This window comes from Leptinotarsa decemlineata, unplaced genomic scaffold, assembly GCF_025532065.1.
Source record: "Leptinotarsa decemlineata unplaced genomic scaffold, Ldec_3_MD MMD2_tig00000008_RagTag_RagTag, whole genome shotgun sequence".
NCBI classification, from domain to species: Eukaryota; Metazoa; Arthropoda; class Insecta; order Coleoptera; family Chrysomelidae; genus Leptinotarsa; species Leptinotarsa decemlineata.
In genome coordinates this window covers 435,869-449,139 of record NW_027412537.1, presented here as the reverse complement: position 1 = coordinate 449,139, position 13,271 = coordinate 435,869, and the positions used below count along the sequence as shown (strand labels likewise).

The 13,271-nt window shown below is 33.7% G+C and overlaps 1 protein-coding gene across 2 annotated transcripts in view; it reads left to right on the top strand.

Annotated features, from left to right (window-relative positions):
- The window catches only part of LOC111503323 (diuretic hormone receptor), a 192,565-nt gene that overhangs the window by 110,353 nt on the left and 68,941 nt on the right, over positions 1-13,271 (top strand). For both annotated transcript variants that reach the window (XM_074170818.1, XM_074170819.1), the window contains exons 6-7: positions 3,937-4,017; positions 5,374-5,450. In XM_074170818.1, the coding sequence (XP_074026919.1) occupies positions 3,937-4,017; positions 5,374-5,450 (158 nt within the window). The remainder of the gene's footprint in view (positions 1-3,936; positions 4,018-5,373; positions 5,451-13,271) is intronic.

The window sequence follows — 13,271 nt, the reverse complement described above, 5'->3', positions numbered from 1 at the left end:
GAGAGAGCTATTGCATAGCGAAAAAATGCAATTTTTTAACGAAATTTGTCCAGTGGAAATCTCAAAATGAAACTTTATTCGAATACATTTCATTGGTTCGGACTTCCATTGTCTAATATGATATAAAATGATTTAAAATCCCCGCAAGAATCAATAAAATCAAAATAAATAGCTGGAAATATCGATTATATCAAGCAAAACACTTTGAAATTAAATTAAAATGATATACAAGCAATAATTGATAATTCGATTGAACAAAATGAAAAAAATGAAAATTAAAAGATTTCAAGCCAAGTTACTTCACGACGTTTCGATTGTTAGTATCCACAATCATCTTCGGGTGATGACTGGACTTATTTTTCGTAGCGATGACTATTTATAGGTCATGCGAGTGCTTTCACCTTTCCCCTCTTCCCTCTGTCCGCTTCACTGGTTTGGCAGAAGCTGACAGTTTAGCAGCAGTTTACCGTTTTCCGCTTGTTGTTTGCCATTTGTTATGTATATCTATGCTATCTTGGCTGAATGCGTTGTTGGACAACATATATGCGTTTTCGTTGAATTTCCTCTTAATCCAGTGTTTCTTCCTGTGGATGATCTCAGCTTGAGACCACTTGATGATATATTGATCAGTCCAAACATTTCCCATTTGCTGGTTTCTCCTCGTTGTGTGTGTTTCTTGTGCTCGCCATTGCGGACTTTCAATGGCCGTATCCGATATCCGGTAAATGATATTCTTGGAAACACAGTCCTCGTTTGGTGGCCTCGTTTTCGTGAGGCTGCTACGGATAATGTTTCCGGATCTGAAGTAGGTTCTGATGTTGTACTTGGACCCAATTTTTCTTACCCTTTCCGACAAACCCCTGATGTAGGGAAGTGCAAGTAGTGGTTGCGACGGCTTCCCTTCCTTGTGAGGAGCTTGCTGTCTATTGGCCAAAGTCTGTTTCACCATCACTTTTGAGTAACTATTCCATTGAAGATTATTTTTAATAATGCCTAGTTCTTTCTTGAGACCTTCCTTTGTATAATAGAACCCGAAAGCACGGTCTACTAGAGTCTTGATGACTCCTCTTTTAGTTGATTGATGGTGGTTGGATTCGTCATTTACATACTGTCCCGTGTGATTGGGTTATCGATATATAGATGTATTCTACTCAGTGTCGGTCCTCTTCAAGAAATAGCAGAACATGTTTGGACTCATGTTCACAGATCATAGGAAGAAACACTGGTTTAAGAGAAAATTCAAAGAAGCCGCATAAATGTTGCCCAACAACGCATTCAGTTGAGCTAGCGTAGAAACACGCAACATATGGAAACCGATAATTAAGCGAAAAACGGCCAGCACTCTTCAAACGGCTAAACCGGTGAAGAGGGGAGAGGAGATAGGTGAAAGCACTCGCTTGGCCTACAAATAGTCATCGCTCGGAGAAATAAGCCCAGTCATCATCTGTAGATGATTGTGGATACTAACAATCGAAACGTGAAGTAATTTGGCTTGAATTGTTTTAATTTCAATTTCTTTTTGTATTGTTCAATGTTCAATTGTTGCTTGTATTTTACATTAATTTCATTTCAGGGTGTTTCAATTTATATAATTGTTATTTTCAGCTATTTATTTTGATTTTATTGATTCTTTCAGGAATTTCAAATAATTTTATATCATATTAGGCAATGGAAGTCCGAACTGATAAAATTTACCATAAAACATTCTTAACCACCTTCAAACAAACCTTCACTTGGATAAGTTATGAGTTTTCATCAAGCATCGGCCCATTCCATCTCATAGTCGTCAATTTGTTCAATCTTCAATTTTCGAAGGTTTCAATTCTGTTATTCTGGTGAAGACAAATGGAAAGAATCAAAAGTCATGAAAATTGGCACAGTCGTTCTAGAAGAATGACTGATTTTACCGTAAGTTTACGAGATACATTGCAGAATCACTTCTGAAACCAAACACTCTGGCTGGGCAAATATGAATCAATCCAGCCACGCGTTGGTGGAGCGATACGCATGGAGTAGACTGAAAATCATTATGTATTTGAAGATGTAATTATAAACGACATGCTCAGTTTCGGAAAATAGTTATTAACGTTACAAGGCCGATAGGTAGCAAATAACGGAATCCATTATTTGCGTATCGGCCGTGTGTCGTTCAAGACTTTTCGTAATCCCGCTGAAAGATTGCATTTTGATTCCGAGGAAAGAAGAAACCACGTTAACCACGTACCTCGTAATTCTACAGAAAAATCTCAATATAGTGTTGTCATGGAACAGCTTGATATCACAACAATATCAGAAAGAACGTCAATTTTATGTGTTCGCCAGTTCGCTTTAACAACGACCACGGAGGAATTTGAGGAACAAAATCGAATTCCTTCAGAAATATTGGGAGAATCATGTGCAATGAGTGCAAGCAGAATAAAGTTTTGGAAGAATATTTGAACAATTGATTTTTTAACGAACGGAGGCTGTTAACATTAACTTTTCAATTGTCATGTGAATACCGTTAAATCGAAATAACAGTATGGGATTACGAAAAATATTATTCAGGAGTGCAATCAAATACCTGATATCTTTCTTCAGAATGGAAGTATTCAGTAATATCATTTCACTGGCATCTGAAAAGAATAACTCCCCAACAAATCCATGAAGGACCCAAGAGATACTTCACAGCACCGAGACACTTCCGGCAAAATATTTTTTCCAGAAATTGTAGGAAAAATCGAGTCCAGAAATTTCTAGTGGAGATTTTTCATGAACGAAATCCGTTAACTAGACAAAGAAATTAGAAAGTGAGATATCGCATTTTTCTGATTCGTTAGAGCTGAGTTAAGCTTTGTTCCCAAATTCAGCTAATACGCAACGATTGAAAGCTTAATTTGTATGTTTGTTTGTAACCGACAGACTGATTTTAATCTTTGTATACTCATCAAGAATCGTTGACAATACAACAATTTCATAAGTTTATCTTATTATCCTGATCAGGATCGCCAGGATTAAATAATTTCCTCACATAGTATCTGTGAGAGCAAGTGAGACAACCACACTGTCTGCGCACATCGTATTTGTTATTCAACACTAGGAAGGGCTGTGTTGTCCTGCCATAAGTCCCATCAGTGGTGTTAGGCTGAACCACAAATGCATTGCTGGAGAAGCCTAGTAAATTAGGTTTCTCACACAAAAAATCGATGTATTATTGAATTTTTGGAAATGCCAAGGATCAGGCACTTATTGAAGAGGAATCTGAGATTTACGAAATAACGTTGGTGAAGAAACAGTTTTAGTCACCTCCTGATGACACCAACTTGGTTAGCGAAATGCTCGACGATAGACAGCATTTTTGTTCTGATGTGCGGAAAGTGTTTTCGAAAGATTCATTTTACTTTAGAGGTTCCAAATTTTATTTATTACCTGAGTTCCATTTCTTCAGTTTGAAGAAATAGAAGAGACAAAACTGAAAAGGCCCAGTAATAAGACTAAATCTGTGTCAAATAACAAATTCCTAATTATGTACTATTTAGTCAGATTGAATCTAGAGTGAAAACCCTATTGAATTTCCTATTTAAAAATTTGAAAAATACTCGAAGAATAAAGATAAATGTCGCAGATTAAATAAATTGGAAATTAGGTTGTGTTTCCAATAAAATTTTCTGTTACATCAATATCATCATGCTTTCGGTATCGTCATTTGAAATTGTAGAATAATTACACAGTATTCACTATCAAATAAGTTGTTATTTATTTCACAGTGTGTAATTTCACTGTGCTACATTCCTATTCACGATCTTTTTCATTGAATCTTTTCTGGATATTCTCAAATGAAACAGATAAAACATCAGTATAATCCAAGATGAAAATAATAATGGATTTTCTCACAAGTCTTCCGTGAACTGAACTCGAAGGCAAATTATGAATAATTCTCCCTTCATTTTGTTCCAGGACTTTACCTCTACATTCTCGTTGTGGAAACATTAACAAGAGAGAACTTCAAACTGAGAGTATATGTCTGTATTGGATGGGGTAAGTTGCAATGAGATATAGGAACATTTTAAATCCGTTTTTTTTTGCTACCGTTTTCATCGAATTCCAATTCAGCTTTCAACACATAATGCATATTGGTAGCATCATCGAAATTTTCACGCTCATTCAATGGGGAATGTTACTCCTGACAAAAATCAAGTAGTTTTCATAAAAGAGCTCTAAAACAACGCATTTTGAACTTATCATTTCAACGTTTTTCTTTAAAAAATCATTTAAATACTTAAAAAAGAGAAATGAAATAATGCATTTTCACCATTTGGCAACATCGGTAATAGCTAAAAAGGACGATGAATCTGTTACCTGTATGAGACAAACAAAGATGACATATTTCAGAGGCGTGCTGTTCTGTTTACTTATGTTCCGAGTTCCGAAACATTCTGTGACATATGACATTTTATGCACCTAACCTATCCTCCTCTATATTAATAAATAACAAAACAACTGTTGTTTATGTGGGTAATGGAGGTGGTATTGAACTATAATTTATATTTTGCTTTAATTGTATATTTATAAAGATACTTTTCTTTTTTTAAAGTAGAATATCTACTACGTATAAATAATTTCAACTTGATATAGGCGCTGTTGCCAATATGTGAATAAGAAAAATTAAAACCCAACATTCTCAACATCAATTTGAATACTTTTCGAAGTGAATTTGAGAAACTCATGAATTAAACTCAACTTTATTTTGTTCAAACTTGCATTTGCTGTAATAAACCAAATTGAGGAACATTTCCCATCATGGAATATCTGTCTAGCCTGAATCAATTTGACATGTTCGACAGTTCATTGAATTCAATTTTATTCGTAGCCTACATTTCATGCATATTATTTATGAATTCAGCAATTGCAATATCTTGTAATACATTGTTTGGTTGTACCTTATTTAGTTCACCAACGTTCTGTATACCGGGTAGACCAATAATAAAAAATGATTTCGCATAGTCTATATATAAAGAAACTGTAGTCTATATATGAAAAAAGGTTTTTTTCGTTTCCAAAATCTACCCTTATTCAATAGCTAGCACCATTATCATCAAGATTTATTTCACCTGATTGTTCACAAGTTATCACTTGGATTGATGCTCACAATGAGAAATTGTAGTTTTTTTGAACTCTGATACAAAAAGAGGTAATGAATGATCTACAAATATCAGAACAATTAGTGGGACATTATCGATATAATCGATAACAGAGAGAAAGGAAAATCCTCTGTAAAACCGATATAATGAGCGAAAAATAATAAAATTTCTGTTTTCAATTATGTCAGTATTGATCACACTTCAAATGCTTGGCGACAAGTTCTACTTTTTCAATTCGAAACATTGTTCACAGGTCTTCCAATGGTTTTCATAGTGGTGTGGGCAATAGTGAAAAGCTTTCTTCCAGTCTCAGGTGATCCTGCTAATACAGTGAGTTGAAAATCAATTTTAATATTTACAAATCCCTTTCTTGTCTACCTAAAGGTTCAAAACGTGTGTTGAAGTATAAGTCAAATGTTGATGGTCTTCATGAGAAATGAAAGTATGAACGGTGTTACTGATGTTCTAGAATTCTAGATCAAAAGATTTTAATCACAATTCAAATCGTTCAGGAATGTGTCGCATCGATAGTTATTCCAATTTAATCAATCAGAAAATATAAGGTAATAACATGAATAATATCAATCGCGATATCCGAATGAATCCTAAACTCAGGAAAGATAGTACTCGTAGTGAGTTTTCTTTAGCATTATCTGATAAACTTATTCTTCGTCGGCGAATATCAGTACCAATTTCCGACGCTGTATAAACGAAACATAACCTGAATTATATTCATATCTTTGGAATTACATAACAAATTGTAATGCATATGGTGTACAGCGTCATATTCACAACATAAAGAATATGTATTTGAAAATTATATGGCATATACAAGTTCGTTCAGTATCTCTTTTTCTGGCTCCATTCCACCGGTGGTGGGCGTATTCAACTCCCAATCAGCTACTTCATATTTTGAACGACGATTTGCCATTCGAAATTCGTTTTGTCATAATGACAAACTTAAAAAAAACATTATTATTGCTTCATTCTTTATAAACTACACTAGCAGGGGAGTCCACGATGCAAAATGGGGATTGACTCGAGCGTCATTGAGACATTGAGACGTCATAAGTTTGAAAATGTCCTTATAGAACGAAACTACAGTAACGTTAGTCACAAATAAAAGTGGTAAAAACATAGAAAGTTCAATTTCTCTTTTATTCATTATGATTTCCTACCACGTAGTAACGGCAACATCCATCAATTGATTGATTAATTAATCATCATCTTCATCTTCATCACGAACGAGTTTCTGTGATCAGCTGTGATAGCGTCATGGCAACAGAATTTAGAGTAAGGACGGAGTGAGAGATTAATAGATAGAGAAAAAGTGAATAGAGAATAGAGGAATAGAAACTCGGAGACGGAAATATAGGTATCACACAGCTGCACGCACTAAACTTTATCGACGAATGTTTGTCATTTCGGCTTGCGAAAATCGTCAGAGTATATATTTTTCATTATCCTTGAATTATTTACTTTAAAATAAAAAAAAATTATCTACGCTCGAGAATGTTGAAATGACGTTATTTTTTCACAACATTGCTGCCCTCCCCTTTCTTTACGTCACTCTCAAATTGTCAGATTACTGGAATATATACTTTTTAGCAGGTAATCAACTCACCCTACCTTAATCTGATGCGCTCGAAAATTTCTGATCATCATTTTTTTTACTAATCTGATCCTTTATCCCTCACATGCGGCCTTATATATGGGGCTCATATTTAGTGGAGGTACTTAACCGGGTATAAGGTAACACCCTGTATATTGATCTGCCGCGCTATAGTAAATCCCGACATCCCCGCTTGGGCTCCCCTATTAAAATGAATTGTTGGATGTAGCCTTTACTATGTGGCAGGAAATCACAATTAGGAAAGGGGAATTGAAACTTTCCATGTTTGTACCATTTTCACTTGTAAATAACGTTTAATGTATAAGTTTGAAAATGTTCTTATAGGACGAAACTGCAGTAACTTTAGTTACAAATAAAAGTGGTAAAAACATAGGGAGTTTCAATTCTCTTTTCTTCTTTATGAACTACAATTATTATTGTTTCCATTATCAAATGATGAATGTGGTAAGCCGAAATGTATTCAACACCCTGGTGAATACTCTGTACTTTCCTGAGAGATCTAATAACTTTCCCAAACCTCAAAAGAACCACACGTAATGCTACCTCTCCAAATCCATTGAGATGATTTCAACCTAACTGATATAATCTCAGGATGCTGGAACTATTTCCTTTGATATTCATGTTAAAACTCTTACTGGCAAGGAATGTGAGGGCCAATTTCTGATCTGAAATAGCAGGAAAACTTTCAAGTTGTGAGCGGCTGAAGGAAAGTAAATTGAAATTGAGGGACGACACACGAAAGTCACGAAGGAGTAGCTTGAGTGGAAACTGCTTCAAAAAAGGAAAAGTGGAAATGTAATGTTTGGGAAAGAAAATATGTTCGACGTGACATGATACCCAGATGGTAAAAATGGAATAGTGATGAGGGTGTGATGTCTGATTATCCGTTTGTGAACTGTCGAATCTTGCGATGACATTTACCGGATTTTTATTCGAAATCGATTTGAGTTTTTTTCTACTCACGCATATGACAGTTTTGCAAATTGCTATTTGCGATATATGAACGAAGAGTTGGAGATGTGAGAAAATAAAGGGGATTCATTAGAAATATGGAAAAATTCTAGGAAACAATCTCGTCTCTATTGGAAATATATTTTGTAATACTTCTATCAACTGCAATAACACTTCCAAAATACAAATCATGAAATTATAAAACAACAAAAATTAATTGGCGCTCCTGGGCGACTTCATTGATTACAGTAGCGCATTTTCTTATTCAGCTGCAGGAAAATCCGGAGAAACCTGCAGCACCACATCATCTGAAGACCTTGATCTGCCAATGTCCTCTTTTTCATAAAACAAAATGTAGGGTGTCTGATAATCCGTTTACAAAAGGATTTTTTTCAAGAAGAGATCAATGTAACTTTTTTGGGTGTAAAACTTTCCACAGTTCGAAGACTGGAAAAAGTTCAATCAGTAGAGAATCTGCTGCAGTGTAATAAAGGGAAAGTTCAACCCAAAAAGTTACGGCGTAGCTGAAGAGTTAAATTATTTAGCAACTTTCCGTTTTTAAAACCCAAAATGATGTCCTAATTGTGAACAGCTATATTTTCTTACTTTGATGGAATGTATGAAAATACTTTTGTCTTATTTCCATATTTTATTTTTACCACCGGTTTCGGGTTTTATTCCATTATCAAGTACAAAAATTCATGTTATCATTCATTTCATTGAAGTGATCGTGAATTTTCACAAAATACACAAGTCATTAATCACACAATAGTTATTTATTATACAAGGGAAAAAAGTATTAGATTTCAGCTCGAGGATGTGTTGACAAAAAACCGAGAGCTAAAATCTAATATTTTTCCCGTGTATAATACACAATTTTTTTCTGTGATGAGAAAAACGACAATTTAATATTGAAAAAAATACATTATTACAATATGTTAAAGTCAGAAAATTATCGATGTGAAATTTGAATTTTTAAACAATTTTCAAATCAATAGAAAATGAAATATCTGTCAATTTAATTTTATGATTTGATTTAAAAACTGCGAACTTAGTGGTAAGTAGTTATTTTGAAAAATGTTCAATTCCGAATTTTCTCTGATTCCACCGGAGTGGAATTTCTGAAACAAATTGGGAAAGGTTACACGCCCAAGAAAGCTGCGATATTTACGAGTACACATATTAGTGACTTTTTGAATAATACTCCCGATGAAGTTTATTTAATGGCCAAGGTTGTTGTTGTATTTGGGATTGCAGGAGCTTGTTGAATTTGTGAAATCAGTCAGGTAACATTAGATGATATTGAGAAGATTGGGTACGTTATTAATAGTGATACTCAAGCAAACAAAGAATGATGTAAACAGGAGATTTGTAGTTACTGAAGAATATATTAAATTTTACCGAATGTACATAGCCCTTCGTCCAGCAGAAGCAAAGGATCGCCGCCTGTTATATGCATATCGCAAAGGAAAATGTATCAATCAGATTGTGGGTAGCAATCAGTTTTATAAGGTACCTGAAGCAGTGGCTACTTTGCTTCAACTTGAAAATGTCAATTCATATACAGGTCATTCATTTCGAAGATCGTCTGCTACACTTTTATTTGAATCTGGGGGAGACTTGATGACAGTAAAGAAACATGGCGGTTGGAAGTCATCAACAGTCGCTTACTTTTTTCCGGGGAAAAAAGTAATTTCATAAAAAGTGACATTTTCTTACCTGTCATCAGGTAACACATTCGTGACACAACTTGGTTTGGAATCTTTCAATTTTCATTTTTTGTTAATATTTTTAATTTTTTAATTTTCAGCTTGTGTCAATATTTCAATTTTTTATTTTTTTGGTTGTTGCTTGTATGTTATTTTTTGTAATTTCATTTTTTTGTTTAATAAAATTGTTATTTTTTCGGTTAACCTCTTTGATTTTTTACAGATTCTTTCAGGGATTTCAAATCAATTTATATCATATCAGACAGTGGAAACCCGATCTGATGAAATACACCACGAAACATTGTCAACCACCTTGAAACGTACACAAAAATATCTTTCTTTTGATGGAAACAACTTGAATCATGCTATCGGCTTGCTCAACAATGGTTTCAATTCTCTCACGCATCTATCTGATCAGTATTATCTAAAAAAACAATCAAGTGGAAATTTTTATTATTTGGAAGATCGGCAGCTAGAAAGGGATGCCTGTCTGAATTGAAAAAAGTGATTGTCAATGAGTATGTACGTATGGAGAATGGCACGTAAAACCTGGGACTTATCATCGACAACACCCTTAGATATTCCTCCCACGTGTCTTTGAGCCTGAAAAGAGCGTATGATGGCTTGAGATTAATACACTTAAATAAAAACATTCTTAATAAGCGATTAAAAATAACCTTGTGTCAGTATCTCGTGTTATCTCACGCAAACTATGCCGATATGGTTTTTGTTCGTTCCCTTTTTAAATATGATAAAACTAGATTGCAAAGATTACAGAACACCTATGTTCGTCTTATATGCGGCTTGCGTAGAGAGACCTTGTAACAAATGCTTTGAAATTTCTTGGTTTGATGAACATGAATGAAAGGATAGCACTTTACGCTTGCAGCTTATTCAAAAAAATCCTATCTAGCAAAAGTCCTCCTTATTTACACCATAAAATACAATTCAGAAGATACGTAACATATTCATAACAAATCAACGCTACTTCACCAAGTCACAGAACAACTCTCTTTGAAGGTTCATTTTCTCATTAGGTAATTTGGGTAGTGAATAGAATACCACTTATATATAAAGACTTACATTTGATTTTATTCAAGAAACACATCAAGAATGAAATTTTGAACAAATCTCCTACGTAAGAGATGAATTGAAGCATCTTCATTAAAAATACTGTTCCAAATAACAGTATCTTACATTATTGAACGCCCTTTTGTGCATCTACTTGAGATGCACATTTTGCGCTTGAGTGGAAAAACAAATTGCTTCTGCCAATCAGACTTGAACTCTGCCTTTCGACTGACATTTTTTTCTCTATATTCTCTATATATTCTGTATTGTCGTATTATCATGTATTTATATTTCACTCAATAAAAACGATTATCATTATACTGTCTCATTCCGAAACGTGGGATGCCCGTCATTCACATTCTCTACAGGGTGTAACATAAGTACATTGAAATTTACAAGTGACTTATTTCTGAGACAATTTGAAGAAAAACAGTCTATGTGAACTTGTGTCCGAAAATGCTTCGTTTCGCAAAAAACAAGATATTTGCACGAAATTTAGTACCAGAAGTTTTTCTGCCTTGGGAAATTTTAATTTCGTGTTAATTTTCAAGTAACATCAAGAGAACACCCAGCGCTGTCATTATTCATTTCAAATTGCCTAACTTTTTTGATAGTGAACTTTCGGTTCTTCCATGAAAAAACCTGATTCCCATACCTTTTCCGAATGACACCTCCCCAACAACGCTAAAGGTGGTCGTTTACCAGATATTTATAATTTTCTACATCGATGCATATTATTTAGCTCCTAGGACGCTAAGTGAAGTTGCTGAGAACATTACAAAAACTAAGTATGTGGTGGATCTCGTTAAAGTAAAAAACTTTTTTTATAAAATGTTTATCGAAATATCATTCGTTTTCGTAGTACAAATAACTGAAATCGCAAAAAATTTATGACAAAAACCAACCGTGTTTCGAAATATTTCAACAATTTGTATCTCGAAAACGAATGAATTTTCGATAAACATTTTATAGAAAAAAGAAACATTCATTTCCATGAAATCTACCACAAACTTATATTTGTTGATGTTCTCGAAAACGGTTACCTCTAGCGTTGTTGAGGAAGTGTCTCTTCTTTCATTCGGAAAAGGTGTGGGAATTAGGTTTCTTTATGAAAAGTACCAAAAATTTATTGTCGGAAAGTTAGGCCAATCTGAAATGAATAATAACAGCGTAGGCAGCGCCCTATATGTTACATAAACATTAATACGAAATCTTGATTTCCCACGTCAAAAAAACCCCGGCTACCAAATTTCGTGCAAATAACTTATTTTTTGCAAAAGTTATTTTTTGAAATACGAACAAATAAATTCAGTTTTAACACTCTGTATTTTCGAAACGAAGCATTTCTGGACACAAGTTTATGAAGACTTTTTTTGTTAAAATTTTCTCAGAAATACGTCAATTGAATATTTTAAGGTACTTATGTTACACTCTACACTGTGAAGAAATCCTGTGAATGATATCTGATTCAGCACAAACTGATTGGAAAATTGTAATTTATTATACAAGGGAAAAAAGTATTAGATTTTAGCTCGAGGTTGTGTTGTCTCCCGACGCGAAGCGGAGCTAAAATCTAATATTTTCCCGTGTATAATACACAATTTTTTTCTGTGACGGGAAAAACAATTTAATATTCAAAAAAACATATTATTACAATGTGTTGAAGTCATAAAATTATCGATGTGAAATCATGAAATATATTAATTCAAAAATTCCTATTAACATCAATTCAGTTGATATATTGAACGAATATTGGAATTAAATTGATTGGTGAATTTACGGTAACTTGCAAATTGAACTTCCTGAAATCATAATTGGTGGCGTAATCCTTTTTGAAACCACGATAACTGAAAAAAAAAGTATACGTTTTTAATCAAATAAAACATTTATTCAGGGAAAGAGAATAATACATACACAGCTTTGTAGTTTTCTATTTTTTTGCAAGAATAAGAATACCATCACTATTTCAGAATTGATATATCCTTGGCTTCTCCAAACCAAGGAATTTTTTTTGTTAAACAAGAATTAAAGAAACGACGAAAAACAGAACATGAAGAGGTGTGAAAGTCTCAAAACGTGAGAAGAACTACAAAAACCACCCAATAATAGTGCCTGACCTAGGAGAGAATGAAACCGAATTACAAACATTAGCGTATGAAGATGAAGTCAGTAAGATATAATTCATTTTCTAAAAAAGCTTGATTAATGGAAGTGAAATGAAATTGTTTTATGCTATAAGAAAACTTGGCAGAATTCATAGAAGAAACTGGCAAACATTTTTCAGAACAAAACACTTTAAAGGTTGTTAACAGAATGTCAATAATCATTTTCTTCTTCAGAATTCATTCATTTTGTGCATTCTATCAGTTTTATAATAATTTTAGAAAATGTTTTCAGAAAAGAGTGTGTGTGTGTGTGTGTGTGTAAAATTTGTTCTGAAAATCCATCCAAATTACATACTCAATACAAAATGAAAATACTGTAGCAACAAAATATTGAAGACCAACTACACAATGACAACTGTTTTTCTGAGAATAATAATTGATCCAGTTATACAAACAACTAATCCAGCATCATCGCTTCGTGATAATGCTTACTGTTTAGTGAAACGAGCGTTGAGAAACACGATTTTTGTTCTGGCCAAGAGAAAGTGTTTTAAATAGAAAGATGCATAGAATGCCTTCTGAATTTTTTCTGCATTTCCAATCAAATACATGAAAACTGTAGGTATTGTAGTTATGAAAATGATCAGATATGATAAACTTATGATGCACTGTTTGGAAATTT